Genomic DNA, 17,092 nt, shown 5'->3' on the forward strand with positions numbered 1-17,092 from the left:
TGGTGCCAGTCGCTGGGTAGGTAAAGGGCCTGGAGGAGGCCTGACCCCTGCGGCCCAGCCTGGGCTAGGTTGCTCACCTTGAACCAGCACCACGGCGAAGGCCTCGGCCAAGCCCACCTTGTTGGTGACCTGACAGCGGTAGTGGCCCGAGTCCTCGGGGGCCGCAGACTCCAAGCGGAGCATCTCATTCCTGGCTGTCACCCTCCCGGGGAGACCACCACCCACGCGGCTCCACTGGAAGGTGAGCGGGGGCGTCCCGTGGGCCAGGCACTGCAGCTGCACCGTCTCCCCTGCCCTCACCGAGGCGTGCTCCGGGACCGTGGTGGCATACGGTGGGCCTGGGGAGAGGGGACAGGGAGGTGGGGCGAGGGTAGAGAACAGAGACCAAGATGGGAGGGGACTCGCCAGAGGACCAAGGGAACCGAATGGTGAGCCCCAAGGACTGAGGATGAGGGACTCCGAGGCCCCAGGAAGGAAAACGGGTTCTAAGTTAGGGCAGGGTCTGGGGGCCTAAGGTGCATGGGACTCTCCAGTTGGGGCTCCTGGAGTTCTGTCTGGGGTGCAGCCGGGTAGGGGGGCTCAGACCTCCATGTAGTACAGACAGGGTGGCACCGGGAGGGCAGATTAGGGCCTTACTGTCCACATGCAGGACGATGGTGGCCTCAGCATGTCCGAGAGGGCTGGTGGCATTGCAGATGTACTGGCCCGAGTCCTGCTGGGCTACTTGGGGGATGATCAGTGTGTTGCCTTCCAGCTTGTGCTGCCAGGGCAGGGGGGAGCGCAGCTTAGACCAGTGGATGGTGGGCGTGGGGCTGCCTGTGGAGTGGAGCAGAAGACGGCAGAGGTCGCTGGGCTGCCTCGGAGACCAGCTGGGGGCAGGGGTGGCGAGGAGGGGACCCGGATGACCTCGCCCTTCGTGGGGGGCGCTAAGTGGGCCCCTCAAGAATCCCTGGGGGATGCAGCAGCAAAGCCCCCTCCCCAGGCATGACACCATCTTCAGATTTCGTGAGTCTAAAATTCAAGCCCCAGGGCACCGCTGCCCGGCCTGCCCGGGTGCCAGGCCCCGTCCACACCTGTGGCTGAGCAGCGCAGGGTGGCCGTGTGTCCAGCTTCCACGGTCAGCTCCACTTCCTCCACCTGGACCTGCGGGGCCCCTGGGAGCACGTGGCCCGAGTCCACGATCACCTCCACCCGCTTCTGTGCCGTGCCCAGGGCGTTCTGCGCCAGGCACACGTAGGTGCCAGCGTCCGACGGCTTTGCTGACGGAATCTGGAGGGAAGCCCGAGGCCGGGCTGTGAAGGTGCCGACCGGGGACCTCGGCATCTGTCCCCAGCTCTGTCTTGGCTGCGCCTCTTCCCTCTACCCTTCCTTTCGTTTTTATTTGACCGGCTGCTTGAGAGCTAACCCTCAAGACATCCCGTTAGTCCATCCACCCAGTCACCCATCAAACCGCCCGCCTATTCATCCATATACCCACCTGTTCTTTCCCCTTCCCTTCCTCCACCTTCCTCTTCCCACCCATCTGCCAGTCTACCCCCAGCTCCCCTACCCCGCCCACCCCCCTTTCTCTCTCCTTCCACTCATCACCCACCTGCCCAGCCAACATCCCTTCCTCCCAGGACCTGCTCAAGGGTGGGCCCTGACTGGGCCTCAGACCCAGAGCTAGAACAGCCGTGGCCTCTGGCCAGCGGAAGCCACGCCTCACCTGCAGCAGCGTGTGGCTGTCCACGAGCCCGAACACCTGCTGCTCCAAGCTGGCGGGGGTGCCGAGCCGGGTCCAGCGAGCGGAAGAGCGGGGCTCCCCGGCACCGACGCATTCCAGGGTGATGGCCTTGCCCACTTTCACCCGCACGGGGCCCTCGGGGAGCACAGACACCGCAGGGGGCCCTGCCCAGGGGAGTGACACGGCTGACACAAATGCAGGGCTCTGCTGGTCACATCCACTGTCACGACCCACTTCTCAGTAACCATGGGGTGGGGACCTGGGGACCTGTCTCCCCACCGCACCAACATGGGAACCGAGGTTCAGGGAGGAAGAATGCCCAAGAGGGAGGCAGAGGCAGAGGCAGAGGCAGGATTTAAACCCGGGGGTTCCAAGCTTGGAATTGGGGCTGGAAACAGGAAGGCAGAGCCCATGGGGTTGGCGTCCCTCACCGTGTACATTGAGGTTCACGACACTCTGGGCCACGCCGTAGACATTGGAGGCCACGCAGCGGTAGGTGCCATGGTTGCTGGGCCGGGCGCCGACAATGGTGATGACGGAGCCATTGGGGCTGATGTGGACGTTGTCTGGGGGCGGTGGGGGGAGGGATGGTTGGTCAGGGTGTCCATGTGCCCTGCTGCTGCCCGTAGGTGTGCCTCAGCCCCACGTCCCTGACCCCTCCAGCCCAGATGTCCAGCTCACAGGGTCGCAGATGGCAGATGAAGGAGTCCTTGCAGACTCCTGGATCCAGTCCCCTGACCATCCAGATGGGGACACTGAAGCCCCAAAGGGGAAGGGCCACCCCCAGGATCGCACAGGGAGTCTGGTGTCATCCTCAGCCTCTGCCCGCCCGCAGCGGTGATCACCGTGCACTCACACCCGCCCCCAGCCCCACCCGGCCCACCCGGCTCACCCTCCAGCTCTTGGTTCCGCGTCTTCCACTCAAGGCTGATGGGGGCTGCCCCGTCGTGGACGAGGCACTTGAAGCTGGCGTCTTGGCCCTGCTGCACGGTGCTGCTGGGCGGGTCGATGGAGATGACGGGGCTACTGAGGCCTGGGGAGCGAGGGGCGCAGAGGGCTGGGCTCAGCGGGACGGGCTGGCTCAAACCCCTGCCTCGGCACCAGAGTCTCCCCTCCTTCCCTGCCCATGGCATCTGCCACACTCACGGTAGGAGGAGCCTGCACTGGGAGGCACAGTGACCGTGAAGGAGGCCTCCTGCTCGGGGCTGGCGGCGCCGACCATGCGGCACACGTACTCGCCGGAGTCGGCGGGGGACAGGTGGGGGAGCCGGAGCAGGGAGCCATGGATCTGTCGGAGGAGGGTGGGGCAGCCATCAAGCCAAAGCGCTTGGACAGGGCGAGTCCCCAGGCCGGGCCCTGCTGGTGCCCAGGAGCTCTCGCCGGGTCTCGGGAGCTCAGGGCTGCAGCTGATGCAGACGAGCTTCATTCACGGAACCCTACGCGTCCAACCCAACCACCTCACAGAGGAGGAAACCGGCTCAGGAGTCGGTTTGGCAGCAGAGCCAGGAGAAGACCCGGGTGTTGCAACTCCCAGGCTTATGAACTCTTCCCCTCCAAAAGTATTTTCTCCCCTGGGGTCCCAAGCAGGCTGGGGTTTGCATGAGGTTTGGGGTGCGGAAGGCACCTGCAGGTCAAACCCCGCCGGCCTAGAACCACCCGCCCTGCCCCTGTACCTGGTGCCGGGCGGGGAGGCTGCCTCCGCGCTTGTACCACGTGACCTGGGCGTGGGCCTGCCCGGGCACCACGCAGTTCAGATCCAGGGTCTGCCCTTCAGCCACGTGGGAGGAGGAGGAGGCCTCGACGTAGATGGGCTGGGCCAGTCCTGGGGCTGTGGGCACAAGGGGTGGGTGAGGAAGGCAAGGATCCCGGAAGTGAAGGCAGGAATATAAGGTGGGGGCAGTGAATGCTAACTGGTCCTCCTCCTAAGGCACAGTGACTTGAGTGACCGACATGGCCGAGCACCATTGGCCTAAAAAGGATCTCCATTCGCCGGGGGCCAAGGTGCCTGTGGCGAGACCCAGGGCTAGACCCCGGTGGTTGGGGGAGCAGCGAGGCCAGAAAGCACCCCCCCCCCCACAAGCACTGCCTACTGCTGCCACCACTCACCAGGAATAGGGCCTGGGCTGGAGGCCTCAATTGTGACCAGGACGGAAGCCTCCAGGGTGCCCGAGCTGCTGGTCACCTGACATGAGTACTCGCCCGAGTCAGCAGGGGACACTTGGTTCAGCCTCAGCAGGGGGCCGTGGGTCTGCCGAGATTGGGGTGGGAGTGAGGAGAGTGAGCCGGGGGCAGCGGCCAAGGCCTGAGGATGGCCAAGCCCTCTGGTACCCGTCCCCAGGACTGTCATGTATACAGTTATGTAGGCTGCGTCCCGTCAAAGGCAAGCCCCTTTGACATCGGACACTGTGGACCATGTTTATTATGACACTTGTCCTGGTAGGAGGAAATCCAGTCTTGAACAAGAGCCATCTCCTTTAAATTGCCATCAGGGTGCTGGGGGGCCAGGGGTGGCCCTGACGTGCCCAGCCTGTTCTTGATCTCCTGGTTCCCAGTGATCTTAGGACTACCTCCCCCCGGGTCTGGATCCCAACAGGACTGCCCCCCAGGCAGGGGGTGGGGTGGGGTGGGGTGGGGTGGGGTGGGGTGGGGAGTGCCCACATTCTGCTTTCTCCAGCCACCTCACCTGGTGCTGGGCGGGGAGGCTGCCCCCGCGCCTGTGCCACTTGACCTGGGCGTGGGCCTGCCCGGGCACCACGCAGGTCAGATCCAGGGTTTGCCCTTCGGCCACACGGGAGGAGGAGGTCTCGATTCGGATGGGCGGAGCTCTGCCTGGGACTGGGGCATGGGAAGAGATCAGTGAGCTGGGACTTGCACTCTGGTGCCTTCTGCCCCTGGGCTGGGAGCCCAGATATTCACACTAGAGACCGTGGGCAGGTGGTCTTGATTCCCCCTTTTCCGTTCTCCTGAGGCCAGGAGAAGCTGGGCTAGTCTGGGGGTAGGAGTGCCCCATTTTCCCAGTCCCACCCCAGACACTGGTCCCTGTGCTCCTCGAACCACTGGCGACCAGCGCTCAGGGCCCAGCCCCTCCACACAGATCAATGATGTTTCCTAAACTCGAGTAGTGTGTGGCTCAGAACCCAGACTCTGAGGCCAGACTGCCCGGGTTCAAAACCCAGCTCTGCCATTTATTGGTCCTGTGACCTTTGCAAAGGTACTTCACTTCTGAAACTGTGTCTCAGTTTCCCCATCTGTAAAATGAAGAGAGTAATCCTCCCTACCTCCAAGCATTAGCATAAGGATGAAACAAGTTGATATGTGTGAGCGTAACACATATTTATGTGTTTATTACTTGTGCTATATCATGTTTATTACTTAACAGATCATGTACTTTTAGCATGATGTCTCCCCTAGTCATGTGCTCCCTGTGCTGTTAATTATAGTTCCTTTCTATTGATTCACTTTCAAAAACCCTTTAATACTTAGACCCATTATAAGCAACGATTTCCACGAAACCATGACAGGTGTGATATGTTGCTATTTTCCCCCTAATAATCACTATTAACATAAAAGGTGTCCATCAGGCGCCACCTCAGACCACCTCACATACCCCTAGAGGTGCAGCTCCAGCCTTTAGGGCGCTCGGGTAATTGTTGTAAGAGCTCGACTGTCCCCACTTTACAGAGGAGGAAAGGGAAACGCAGAGACGACAGGACTGTGTAACATGCCAGAGTGCGGACAGAGCAGCCGAACTCAAGCACATACACGCCAGACTCCAAGTCTGTGCCCTTGGGCCCTGGAGCTGAACCCCACTTGCCCTTGCTCCTGACCTCTGCCAGCTGGCCCCCTCCCCGCCTCCCTTCTCTAGCCTCCTAGCACCGCCGTGGGGAAGCTCACCAGGGACAGGAACAGTGCTGGGGCCAGAGGCCTCAATGGTGACCAGGACCGAGGCCTCCAGGGAGCCAGAGCCGCTCATCACGCGGCACACGTACTCGCCCGAGTCAGCCGGGGACACCCGGTACAGCCGCAGCAGTGAGCCGTGAGCCTGAGCAGGGACAGGAGAGGGCGACAGAGGAGCAGACGTGGCAGTGGGAATGCTTGAAGGACTGGGGCAGGTGGGCACTGCATCCCACAGGGCCTCCCAGGCCTCCTTCCTGGGCAGAGCTTAGGGGGCAGACCCCTGTCCAGGGCCTCCTCCTCCTCCTCCTCTAGCGGCCCTCCCTCCCACTATTTCCTGCCCCCAAACTCCAGTACCTGGTGGTGAGCTGGGAGGCTGCCCCCACGCTTCTGCCACGTGACCTGGGCGTGGGCCTGTCCAGGGACCACACAGTTGAGATCCAGGGTCTGCCCTTCGGCCACATGTGAAGATGATGACTCGATCCTGATGGGCGTGGCACTGCCAGGGACTGAGGGTACAGAGACACCAAGTGGGGGCGTTGGCCGTAGTCAGGTTTGGGAACAACTGGGTTGCTGGACACTGCAGCCACAGAAGCCCCCCGGTCCCGCCAAGGGTAATAATAATAGTTAACACTTATTAAGCACTCACAGCGTGCCAGGCACTGTTCTAAGCATTTTATGTGTGTTAACTCATTTAGTCCTTGTGACATTCATACACTTTCTTCAATGACAGAAATGCTCTAACGCCTGCAGTGTCCAGTACAGTGGCTACTAGCCACATACATGTGGCCACTGAGCACTTGACATGTGAGGATGTGAATCTGCAATTTTAAATGACTGAATTGCCACATGTGGGCGGCAGCCACCGTATGGGACAGCCCTGTGAGACCAGAATGACCCGTACACCCATTTCGCCGAGGAGACTGGAGCTGGGGAGGAGGGGAGCACTCCAGTCCCTTGGTGGCACAGGCAGGATTCAAACCCCAGCGTCTTCCCCAGGGCCCTTCTTCCCCAGGGAACACTGTTCCCTGTGACGCCCGGTCCCTTCCAGGGTCTTCATCGGACTCACCGGAGGGGTTGCCAGCATTGGGGGAGACTGACACCATGATGGAAGCCTCCCGTGCATCGATGTTGTTGTTTGCCCGGCACACGTACTCGCCCGAGTCAGCCACGGACATGTGGTGCAGCCGCAGGCGGGAGCCGTGGGCCTGGCGGGTGGGCGAGGGAAGAGAGGAAGAGGGAGAGAGGGAGCAGAGGGGCCAAGCGGTCATGGGCCCGGTCAGAGCTCCCCCCAGCCTCTCTCATCAGACCTGCTGAGGCTACCCTCTGTCTATCCAGGGCAGGAGGGAGGACTGCCCCAGGACGGCCAACAAATGCCTTGGGCTGCCTGCCCCTGGAGCTGTCCTTGTACCCACCCCCGGAGGCGAGGGTTCCATCCTCACTGCCACATTCTGCTCTGTACCTGGTGTTGGGCGGGAAGGTCGCCCTCACGCTTGTACCACGTGATGATGGCCTGGGGCTGCCCAGCGACCACACAGTTCAGATCCAGGGTCTGCCCTTCGACCACTGTGGGGGACGAGGACTCGATCCTGATTGGTGGGGAGACACTGGGCACTGGGGACAGAGAGGGTCCGACGTGGCCAGAGTCAGCCAGCAGCGATTACGCCAGGGACCTCCCCCTGCGCCCACCTCCTGGACCCCCCGTGCGTGCACTCTCACCGTGGGAGGAGCTGCTGCCCTGGATGGTGACGATCAGCGAAGTCTCCTGGGAGCTGGCACCGTTGCTGACGTGACACACGTACTCGCCTGAGTCTGCTGGAGTCACCTGGGGGATCCGTAGCCGGGAGCCCACGATCTGAAGGGGAGCAAGTGTCAGCGGGTGAGGGCAGCACCTCCACGTCCCGGGCACTGCTGCTCAGGGGCTCCGGGAGCATCCCTGCCTGGCCCAGGGCCAGTCCCCGCCCCAGCCTCCTTCCGAATACCCCCGGGGGCCTCCCTGAGGCTCTGGGCCGGGGAGTACACTGCCTCTGGCCTTAACACCGCTCTACTGAAGCCCACGCCCGGTGGCTCCATAGCACCCTGCTGTGGCTCCTGCCGCACTGCCCCACCCTCCAGCCTGCGAGCTGCCTGACCCACAGGCACCTGTCCCAGGCCTCTGCAGTCCTCAGCGCCAGGTGCGGGACCTGGCTTGGAGCAAGTTGTTAGGGAGATGGAGCAAGTGATGAATCACAGAGTGTTCTGTTAAAGAACAGGATCTGACTGAGGTCAGAGAGACTCATCTCTGTGTCCTCAACACTGGTCCAGGGCCCATATAGTGAGAATACCCAATGTTTGTTGAATGACTAAATGAGCACTGGAGAGGTTCTAAGTGCCCCTCCTGATTCCCATCAGGGCCGGTGAGCTCAGTTTTTGTTCTCTCTGCCTGTTGGCTGAGTACCTGATGCCGGCTGGGCAGGCTGCCTCCACGCTTATACCAGGTGATGGTGTGGGGGGCTTGACTGGCTACCAGGCAGTTGAGGTCCAGGGTATGTCCGTTGGCCAGGGAGGCCGAGGAGGACTCGATGCGGACGGGATACACCACACTCTGGGCTGGGAGGGCGAGATGCGAGGCAGGTATGGGAGCCGCCGGGGATGACGCGGCCCTCGCAGCTGCACACCGCTTTCTGTGGCCCCTGAGATACTCACGCACGGAGGGGCCAAGGTGCTTCTGGATGGTGACGAGGACGGAGGCTTCCTGGGTGCCCGAGCTGCTGCCCACGCGGCACACGTACTCCCCGGAGTCGGCTGGAGTCACCTGGGGCAGCCGCAGCCTCGAGCCATGCACCTGAGAGGGCACAGGGAGGCAGGCACAGGGATGGACACTGGGGCTCACAGCCAGGTCCCAGCCCCCTCCTCTGGCCCCTCCCAGCCTGGCTCCCCCGCTGGAGCTGGACGGAAGCTCTGCCAGGGAGAACCACCATTCGTGACCCTTGAACTCCCCGTCCCAGTGTGCGGACTGGGTCCAGCAGGACCTGGGGACCGGCATTTGTTGATGGGTGGGCTGCAGGGCAGGCAAAGCAGACAGTGTGAGCCCATTTGGCAGACAAGGACACGATGGATCGGGACGTCAAATGACTGGCCCCAAGTTACACGGCAGGCCAGAGCCGAGAGCAGCATCTGAACCCGGACATGCCTGGATCCAAAGCCTATGGTCCTTATTCTGTAGCCACGAGGGTCCTTCAGGCCCCCCACTAGCTCCCCACCTCCTACCTGGTGCCAAGCAGGAAGGCTGCCCCCACGCTTGTGCCATGTGACCTGGGCGTGGGCCTGCCCCGTCACCAGGCAGTTCAGATCCAGGGTCTGCCCTTCTGCCACGTGCGAGGAGGAGGACTCGATCCGAATCGGGAGGGTCACCCCAAGCGCTGGGGACAGAGAGCGGAGGGTCAGCTCCTGGCTGGGATGGGAGGAGGAGGGGTGGGTGAGGAGGGGGGGCAGGGCCTTTGTTCTTCCACTCTGGCTCCACTTACCGGGAACGGTGCCTACGGGCTCAATGGTGACCAGGACGGACGCCTCCAGAGGCACGGAGCCCCCGACTACACGGCACATGTACTCGCCGGAGTCGGCGGGGGACACCTGGTGGAGTCTCAGCAGGGAGCCGTGGGTCTGGCAGGGATGGGGGCAAGGTCAGGGGGGCCCTGTGAGACCCCACGCCTGTAACGTGCCTCACTCTCTGACTCCCGAGGCCTGGCTCTCAGCTCTGCCTGCTGAGGGGTGGGGACGAGAGGTCTCCTCCCAGGGGTGGTGGGTGGCCACTAACAACACACTCCATCAAATCTGGGACACACTTGTCGATGTCTCTGATGCTTCTTATAGTGAATAATCTTACAGTTGAATGGCAGCTTTTTGTTCTTACAGGCACATATAATAACAGTGCAGCTCGCAATCAGTGGCATCCTAAGTTCTATAAAATGCAGTAATCCATTTTATGTATTGCTACATAATGGTGGGGGCACAGGTGAAGAGGGGAGGGGATTGAAAAGTACAAACAGGTAGGTACAGAATAGCCACAGGGATGTAAAGTACAGTGTAGGAAATGGAGAAGCCGAAGAACTTACTATACGTGTGACCCACGGACATGAACAACGGTGGGGGACTGCCTGAGGGAGTGGGAGGTACTGGGTGGAGTGGGGGAAAGGGGGGAAAATCGGGACAACTGGAATAGCAAAATCAATCAAACATAATTTTAAAAGGTCGCTAATGGTATCACAGTAAGAACACCATTCATTGCGCTTTGTATGAGTCAGAGCCCTGAGTCCCTTGCATCTATATTAATTCACCTTATCCTTAAGACAATTCTGTCAGGTAGGTACTATTATTACTACTTAACAGGTGCTGCAACTACCACACAGAGGTTAAGGAACACGCCCAAGGTCACGAGCCAGTCAGTGGCGGACGCCGCATTCACACCAAGGACCACTGCTCCAAGAGCCTGGGCTCTAACTGCCCATTGGTGCAATGGGGGCCGAGGCCTCCCCTGTCTCAGAGGAGCCCCTCCCCCTCCTCCTCCCCCATCTCTGACCTCAGCACCCAGGAGCCTCCCTCCTGTCTCCCTCTCGGCCCATGCTTCCTCTAGTCCTGTACCTGGTGCCGGGCAGGGAGGCTGCCCCCACGTTTATGCCATGTGACCTGGGTGTGGGCCTGCCCGGGCACCACGCAGTTCAGATCCAGGGTCTGCCCTTCAGCCACGTGGGAGGAGGAGGACTCGATGCGGATGGGCTGGGTGCCAACAGGAGCTGGGGGAGATGGTCAGTGAGTCACTCCAGGTCTCTGCAGCCGCCGCCACCTATCCCCTTTCTCTGTCCCGGCCCAGCCTGGTGGCCCTACTCACGGTAGGCAAAGTTGGCCCCCTGGGTCCTGGTTACTGTGACTGTGATGGAGGCCTCCGCACCATTGCTGGCCCGGCAAACGTACTCGCCTGCGTCAGCTGGCGACGTCTGGAAGATGTAGAGGCGGGAGCCGCGAACCTGGGCAGCATGGGCAGTGGTGTGAGGGTGGCATCCCGGAGCCCAGCAGATGCCCCCCTTGCCCTGCTGCTCTGAGCTGGGCACTGCCCACCCCTCAGCTCAGGGGCCAGGATCCCTGCAACCCACTGTCCATGGCTCATCCTGGCTGGCCCCCTCCCACCTTGTTGCCACTCTGTACCTGGTGCCGGGCGGGGAGGATGCCACCACGCTTGTACCACGTGACCTTGGCGTGGGCCTGCCCTGCCACCACACAGCTCAGATCCAGGGTTTGTCCCTCGGCCACTGTGAAGGACGAGGACTCGATCCTGACAGGAGGGACAGGTCCTGGGGCTGTGGGGACAGGGGTGAGGGTAGTAGATGCTTCCAAAAGGGAGAGCAAGAGCTTCTCACCCTGGAGCCAGCTCAGCCTTGTCTTCCAAGGCCAGAGCCATAGGTTTGGGGGTTTGGTGGCCGGGGCTTGATGTCCTCAGCTGAGCAACCCTGAGGGAAGGGCTGGGGCAGGGTGAAGCCTTGCAGAGTAGGGTGCGGAAGTGGGAGAGATGAAGGCAGTTGAGGCTGGGAGAGAGGAAGAGGAGGCAGCAGCAGAAACATGAGGAGTGATGTGTCCAGAGAAGAATGACGGGGAGATGGTAGATCACTCTGGGAAGTGGAGTCTGCCTGGGTCAGGCCCTACAGCCGGCTTCAGTGTGAATCCCCTGCCCTGAGTCACAACACGAGTTTAGGACCTCAGCCCCTTGGAGGTCCTCCAGGTGGCCCTGTCATCTGCAGTCACTTACCAGGCATGGAGTTAGTGCTAGAGCCAGAGGCCTTGATGGTGACCAGAACAGAGGTCTCCACGGGCCCAGAGCCAAGGACTACTCGGCACACGTATTCGCCAGAGTCGGCTGGGGACACCTGGTTTAGCCGCAGCAGGGAGCCGTGGGTCTAAGTGCAAATGGGGGGCAGGGTTCAGAGGGGGGCAGGGTTCAGAGGGCGCCAGAGCAGCTCAGCCCCATCCCTCCAGCAGGCTGGCCCTGGGGGGCTGCTGTACCTGGTGCCGGGCGGGGAGGCTGCCCCCGCGCCTGTGCCATTTGACCTGGGCATGGGCCTGCCCGGGCACCACGCAGTTCAGATCCAGGGTCTGCCCTTCAGCCACGTGGGAGGAGGAGGACTCGATGCGGATGGGCTGGGAGCCGCCCCGAGCTGGGCCTCCACTAGGAGCTGGGACACAGAGAGTCTGGTCAGTAGGGAGGCCTTTCTGGGGCGGGACCACGCTCTTCTGCCTCAGCATGGCCAGCCAGACCCCCTCCCCGCCTTTTCTTCCCCCATCTCCAACTCCGAGTTCAAGGTCCATTTGCCTTGATCTGTGATGAGCTGCTCTGGCCTGCAGGGCCAAAAGATGCAGACAGTAATGCCACAGCTCCCTCCTAAAGTGTTGGCCGTTTTCCTGCCGTAGGGTGGTGGTACTATCCTCATTTCACAGAGGAGGAAACTGAGGCCCGAAAGGGCAAAATAACCAGTTCATGGCTGATAAGGAGTAGAGCCAGGATTTGAGCCCGGGCCAGCCCGGCTCTCAAGTCAGTGTTGAACCCTGACTCCACTGCTTCCTGGTGAGTTCTGCAAACAGCACCCTCCTCGTGGCGCACCAGGTAAGCTGCGTCAGCCTTATCCCCACCCGCAGTGCCCTCACCTCCCCAAGCAAGGAGTGGAGGGCCACAGCCTGCCTAGTGGCCCCTCCTATCCTGAGGAGACCACGGGCACCTTCCCAGGGAATGGTGAGGAGACCCCGGGGCCCGGCCTCCGCCCAGGCCCACCTGGCTCCACACCTGGGGTGTAGCTGGGGCCTGAGTGGGTGCTATGAAGGACAGAGACGATGATGGAGGCCTCCTTGGCGCCTGACCCGGTCTCCACACGGCACACGTATTCTCCAGAGTCAGCGGAGGAAACCTGGGGGATCCGAAGCCGGGAGCCGTGCACCTGGGCCGGGGGGAGACAGAGGTATGTGAGGATGGGGAGGGGGCCATGGCCGACACCCCCTCTGAGCCTCAGCAGGTCGTCCATCAAGTGCTCACTGGCCCTGCTGAGCCGCCCCATGCCGGGGAGGGGGAAAGCGAAGGGCTGGCCCGGCTCGCAGGGAGTGCCAGGGCTGTGTGAGCTTCCACCTGCGCACAGACCCACCCCTAGCACCCCTGCCACAGGCTCCGGGACCCTCGTACCTGGGTGTGGGCAGGCAGACTGCCCCCTCGCTTGTACCACCTGACCTCGGTGTGGGCCAGCCCCGCCACCACACAGTTGAGGTCTAGTGTCTGCCCTTCAGTCACAGAAGGTGATGAGGACTCAATCCTGACTGGCAGGGGGCTGGTACCTGCAGCTGGGGGCAGAGGGGGAGTGAGTAGGCCTCAGGGGGCCCTGGCTTGCCCTCCCCGCTCCTTCAGCCCCGAGAGGCCCTGCACCTGAGAGGACGACCACTTCGATCCGGGCCTGTGCGGTGCCCGCAGGGCTGGTGGCCACGCAGAGGTAGAAGCCGGCGTCGGCGGCTGTGATGTCTGGGATGAGCAGTGTGGCGATGTCCGTGTGCTCGGGCTGGGCCTGCCGCACGGGAGACGGGTCAGCTGCCTGGGCGCCTGAGGCATCCTGGCAAGGACCCGCCAGCGAGGGTGGGCAGAGTGGGGGAAAGGTACAGGCAAGCACAGAGGCAACATGAGGGCCCAGCTGGGCACCGAGGAGGGCAGAGTCAGGCTACAAAACGAGAGGCTGATAGCTGCTACCTGCCAGGACATCTGAGCAGGCCACCCCCTTGGAAGTGAAGGGAACCAGAAGGGGATGGAGCTGGAAGTGCAGGTGGGAGGGGTAGGCGGCAAGTGCTGGGACTCTGTTGAGCCCGTGGGCCTGGTCCCAATGGACCTCCTCACCTGTGGGGGGAGGCTGCCCCCTTCCTTCCTCCAGGTGATGGTGGCACTGGGCACACCTGGAGCCCTGCAGTACAGCCTGACAGTGCGGCCTTCGTACACCTGGGTCCTCTCTGGACTCACCTGGACCCTGGGCCCATTGCCCCCTGCAGACAGAGCCCTGTGAGAATACCTCTCTGGGCCGCCCATGCACTCCCAGCCCCACCCACAGCCCTGTCTTCTCACCATGCACGTGGAGCACGGCCCTGGCCACGTGCTGCCCAGCGCTGCTGTGGGCCCGGCACAGGTACTGGCCTTGGTCCGAGGGCTCGACGGCTGGCAGGCGCAGGATGCCGCCGTGGATCTGTGCCTTCTGAGGAAGCTGGCCACCAGGGCCCCCTGACGTGGGGGAATGGGGTCAGCACCTGCTGGGATGGGCATTACTGCCCTCTCCCCTCCAGCCTAGAGTCCTGCCCCTGGCCTCCCACATCCAGGAGAGCCAGGCCCTGAACGTCATTCCTGTCACCGCCTCACCTGTCCACTCAAGGGAGGGCAGGGGGTGGCCTGTGGCACTGCAGCGGAACTCGGCCATCTGCCCGGGCTGCACCGTGAGCTGTGGTGGGTGGATAGAGACCACGGGGACGGATGGGGTGCCCGAGGCTGAGGAGGGAGGAGAAAGAACACGCAGTTGGGACAAGAGTCCTCTGACCCATGGCAGCAGCCTCCAAGCTGCTGTCTGCTTCCACTCCAGCCCCTCATAGCCCTGCGTCCACAGAGCAGAGGGAGCTCTTGAAATACCAATGGGATCCTGTTCCTTTCCCATTTAAGGTCTATCCGTAGCTCTCTGTCACTTTTACAATAAAATCCAATCTCCCTGCTGTGATCCCTCGCGTACACATGCACTCACCTCTGCTGACATCTTCCGGTTCATCATCCCCCCCACCCCCCCAGCCCATCCACAGCTCTGGCCACACTGGCCTTGCCTCAAACCCAACAACGTGCTCCCGCTTCAGGGCCTCGGCATGTGCTGCTTCCTCTGCCAGGGGCACCCCCTGTTAGCTCTTTAAGTGGCTGACACCCGCCCTCCCTTCAGGCCTCAGTGCAGGTGGCGCCTCCTCAGGAAGGCCGCCCTGACCACCCCATGCAGAGTAGCTCAGCCTTCTCCCAGCTGCTTTCTCACTTCCCTGTCACCGTTTGCTACAATCCCCGTGTGTAACTGTGCTGTTTGCCCGTCTGCTCCCATGTTTGTCTTTGCGCTACTAGGACATGCGTGTAGTACAAGAGGGTGAGGCTCCTGTTCGACCTCCTTTCCCCTGTTTCTTCAGTCTCGGCCAGGACCTGGCATGCCGTGGAGGCTCAGAGGCTGTCAGTGGAACACGTCCTGGGGGGCACCGGGAAAGGCTGGGGGTGGGCGGGGCAGGCGTGGATGTGAACAGCGTACCTTGCACATGCAGCGTGGCCGTGCCTTGGTCCATGGCGAACATGTTGGAGCCAGTGCACACGTAGGTGCCTGCGTCACTCGGCTGGACATTGCGAATGGTCAGGATGCCGTTGAAATCCATGGCGCGGGCTGGCAGTTTGCCGTTGTGCAGGCGGGTCCACACCAGGGTATACGCCGGAGACTGCAGGTGGGGCCGGGGATGGGGTGGGGGTTAGGGGTGGCACTCGGAGGCCCGGGAAGACAACTGTCCCCCTGTGACGGGCTCCCTGCCCCGCCCACCTTGCTCTTAGCTGTGCAGATGAAGGTGACGTCGGCCCCGGGGCGCACACTCTGGCTCCGCTGCTCCTCCACCTTCACTATGATGGGCTTGCTTGGAGCCTCTGTGGGGGGAGGCGGGGGGTTGGCGGGGTTGGCGGGGTGGGGAAACCCCCCAGTCAGTGAGGGGCTGGCCAGGCCCCGTCCTGTGGCCAGCTCTCTCCGTCATCTTGTCTGCGTGCCATTTGCTTCCCAGTCTGGCTTAGATTCCATTCCACTCCCTGGCACTTCCCTCCCTCATCCATCCGATCCCCATTATCCGTCTTTTTGCTGTGGGCACCGGGCCGCCGGCAGGCTGTGACGGCAGAACCTCACACCAGGAGTCCACCTGGCTCCAATCATGACCACAGACCGCAGATGGGCTCTGAACACTTCGCACTCCACTCCAACGGGGCTTCTCTGTCTGGTTCAAGTTTCCGTCCGCCCCAAAACCATTTCACACCTCCTCCCATCTTCTTCACCCTCCCAACCTCCCGGGTTGCTTTCATGGCTGACAGATTCGGTTCACACTTACTGAGAAACTTGAAACTGCTAGACAGGACTTTTCCCATCTCCCCAGGTCCACCCGCCTCCCTCCTTCCTGGTCCCTGAAGAATGAGACTCTGCCCCCCACTCCCTCCACTTTCCGAGTGGAGGAGCCCCCTCTCTGCTGTGCCCCCTGGCTGCATCCTTCTCTCCCCTCCCTCTCCTCTGGATCATTCCCTTCTGCAGACAAATGTGTTCTGGAACTTCCCATCTCTGAAAAGGGCCCCTTGACCCCATGCTCTCCCCAGCTACTACCCCATTTCTTGGTCTCCCTTCAGAGCCAACAATCTTGAAAGGGTTGTCCCCACTTGCTGCCTCCCCATCCATCCTCTGCCTCACCCTAATCTGGTCCCTACCCCTTCTCTCCACTGAAAACAGCCCGTGTCAAAGCACGACCTCCAGGGGTTATTTCTGGGCCACATCTCACTTCCTCGGGGCACATGGTGAGCCAAGCACCCCCCTCCTAGAAACCTTCTCCCCTCTCAGCTTCCAACACACCCCTCCCCAGACTCCTCCTCGCTCACTGGCCCCACCCACTCTGTCTTCTACAATAAAAGACTCTTTAATTTGACCTATTGAAATTGGGGTTCCTTGTGGCTCTGTCCCAGCCCTGTCCTTGAGCCACACTCTCCCTGGGTGATTTCACCCTGGCCCGTGGTTTTAAACGCCACCCCTGTGCCAGCAGCCCCCAGATTCATTTCCCCAGCCAGGGCCTCCTTCCTGAGTCGCACACTCCCATGTCCGAAGCCTGCCTGATGCACCGACTTAGTCTCCACCTTGGGATCCCCTCTGATCTGTTTGTAGCAGCTGCTGCCGGTGCCCCGCCCAGTTCCCTCATCCTGTCCCTCCGGTGCCATCCCGCCTGACTCCTGCCAGCTGCTGCACTTCTTTGCACGAGGGCTCTCTCCGGTCACCAGAGACCACTGTGCCTGCCCAGGAGGTGCAGCAGGGCGCAGGGGAACTGATGCTCCTAGAACAAGCCCCCAGTGATGACCGACAGGAGCTGGCACGTACACACCCCAGCTTCCTTGGCCCTGGGGTGCATGTTTTACTTGGGCGTTTCCCAGAGTCCCCTTGGCTACAGTGAACAACAATGGCTCACGGCGGTCACCTGCTCAGTAGCACACCCTTCACTGGATGCCTTCCCTTCCCTCTCTCACTTTGCCTCCGAATAAACTACGTCCACACAAATCCTTGTCTCGGACTCTGCTTTTTGGGGGGAGCCTGAATAAAGACAGCCTCCTACTGAGCCTCTCGCACCTCTGTAAATGGCACCCCACTTGCCCAGCTGCTAGAGAGCTGACGGCTGGGCACCATCCTAGAC

General features: G+C 61.8%; 1 protein-coding gene across 14 annotated transcripts in view; it reads right to left on the reverse strand.

Annotated features, from left to right (window-relative positions):
- The window catches only part of HSPG2 (heparan sulfate proteoglycan 2), a 96,328-nt gene that overhangs the window by 13,064 nt on the left and 66,172 nt on the right, over positions 1 to 17,092 (reverse strand). For 11 of the 14 annotated variants that reach the window (XM_045859395.1, XM_045859392.1, XM_045859394.1 and 8 more), the window contains 32 exons: positions 15,208 to 15,308; positions 14,929 to 15,109; positions 14,022 to 14,147; positions 13,734 to 13,886; positions 13,512 to 13,654; positions 13,053 to 13,188; positions 12,816 to 12,970; positions 12,414 to 12,576; positions 11,651 to 11,820; positions 11,397 to 11,544; positions 10,799 to 10,950; positions 10,485 to 10,620; positions 10,238 to 10,389; positions 9,124 to 9,259; positions 8,867 to 9,018; positions 8,303 to 8,441; positions 8,055 to 8,206; positions 7,337 to 7,472; positions 7,080 to 7,231; positions 6,687 to 6,825; positions 5,975 to 6,126; positions 5,618 to 5,765; positions 4,407 to 4,558; positions 3,830 to 3,971; positions 3,397 to 3,551; positions 2,870 to 3,011; positions 2,616 to 2,756; positions 2,155 to 2,289; positions 1,706 to 1,887; positions 1,074 to 1,269; positions 637 to 816; positions 78 to 338 (listed from right to left, as the gene is read on the reverse strand). In XM_045859395.1, coding sequence (XP_045715351.1) covers positions 78 to 338; positions 637 to 816; positions 1,074 to 1,269; positions 1,706 to 1,887; positions 2,155 to 2,289; positions 2,616 to 2,756; positions 2,870 to 3,011; positions 3,397 to 3,551; positions 3,830 to 3,971; positions 4,407 to 4,558; positions 5,618 to 5,765; positions 5,975 to 6,126; positions 6,687 to 6,825; positions 7,080 to 7,231; positions 7,337 to 7,472; positions 8,055 to 8,206; positions 8,303 to 8,441; positions 8,867 to 9,018; positions 9,124 to 9,259; positions 10,238 to 10,389; positions 10,485 to 10,620; positions 10,799 to 10,950; positions 11,397 to 11,544; positions 11,651 to 11,820; positions 12,414 to 12,576; positions 12,816 to 12,970; positions 13,053 to 13,188; positions 13,512 to 13,654; positions 13,734 to 13,886; positions 14,022 to 14,147; positions 14,929 to 15,109; positions 15,208 to 15,308 — 4,908 coding nt within the window. The remainder of the gene's footprint in view (positions 1 to 77; positions 339 to 636; positions 817 to 1,073; positions 1,270 to 1,705; positions 1,888 to 2,154; positions 2,290 to 2,615; positions 2,757 to 2,869; positions 3,012 to 3,396; positions 3,552 to 3,829; positions 3,972 to 4,406; positions 4,559 to 5,617; positions 5,766 to 5,974; positions 6,127 to 6,686; positions 6,826 to 7,079; positions 7,232 to 7,336; positions 7,473 to 8,054; positions 8,207 to 8,302; positions 8,442 to 8,866; positions 9,019 to 9,123; positions 9,260 to 10,237; positions 10,390 to 10,484; positions 10,621 to 10,798; positions 10,951 to 11,396; positions 11,545 to 11,650; positions 11,821 to 12,413; positions 12,577 to 12,815; positions 12,971 to 13,052; positions 13,189 to 13,511; positions 13,655 to 13,733; positions 13,887 to 14,021; positions 14,148 to 14,928; positions 15,110 to 15,207; positions 15,309 to 17,092) is intronic. The other 3 variants (XM_045859393.1, XM_045859390.1, XM_045859383.1) reach the window with 1 other exon arrangement.

Source organism: Phyllostomus hastatus, unplaced genomic scaffold (genome assembly GCF_019186645.2).
Source record: "Phyllostomus hastatus isolate PE091 unplaced genomic scaffold, TTU_PhHast_1.1 phas_scaffold_182, whole genome shotgun sequence".
In the NCBI taxonomy this organism is placed as follows: Eukaryota; Metazoa; Chordata; class Mammalia; order Chiroptera; family Phyllostomidae; genus Phyllostomus; species Phyllostomus hastatus.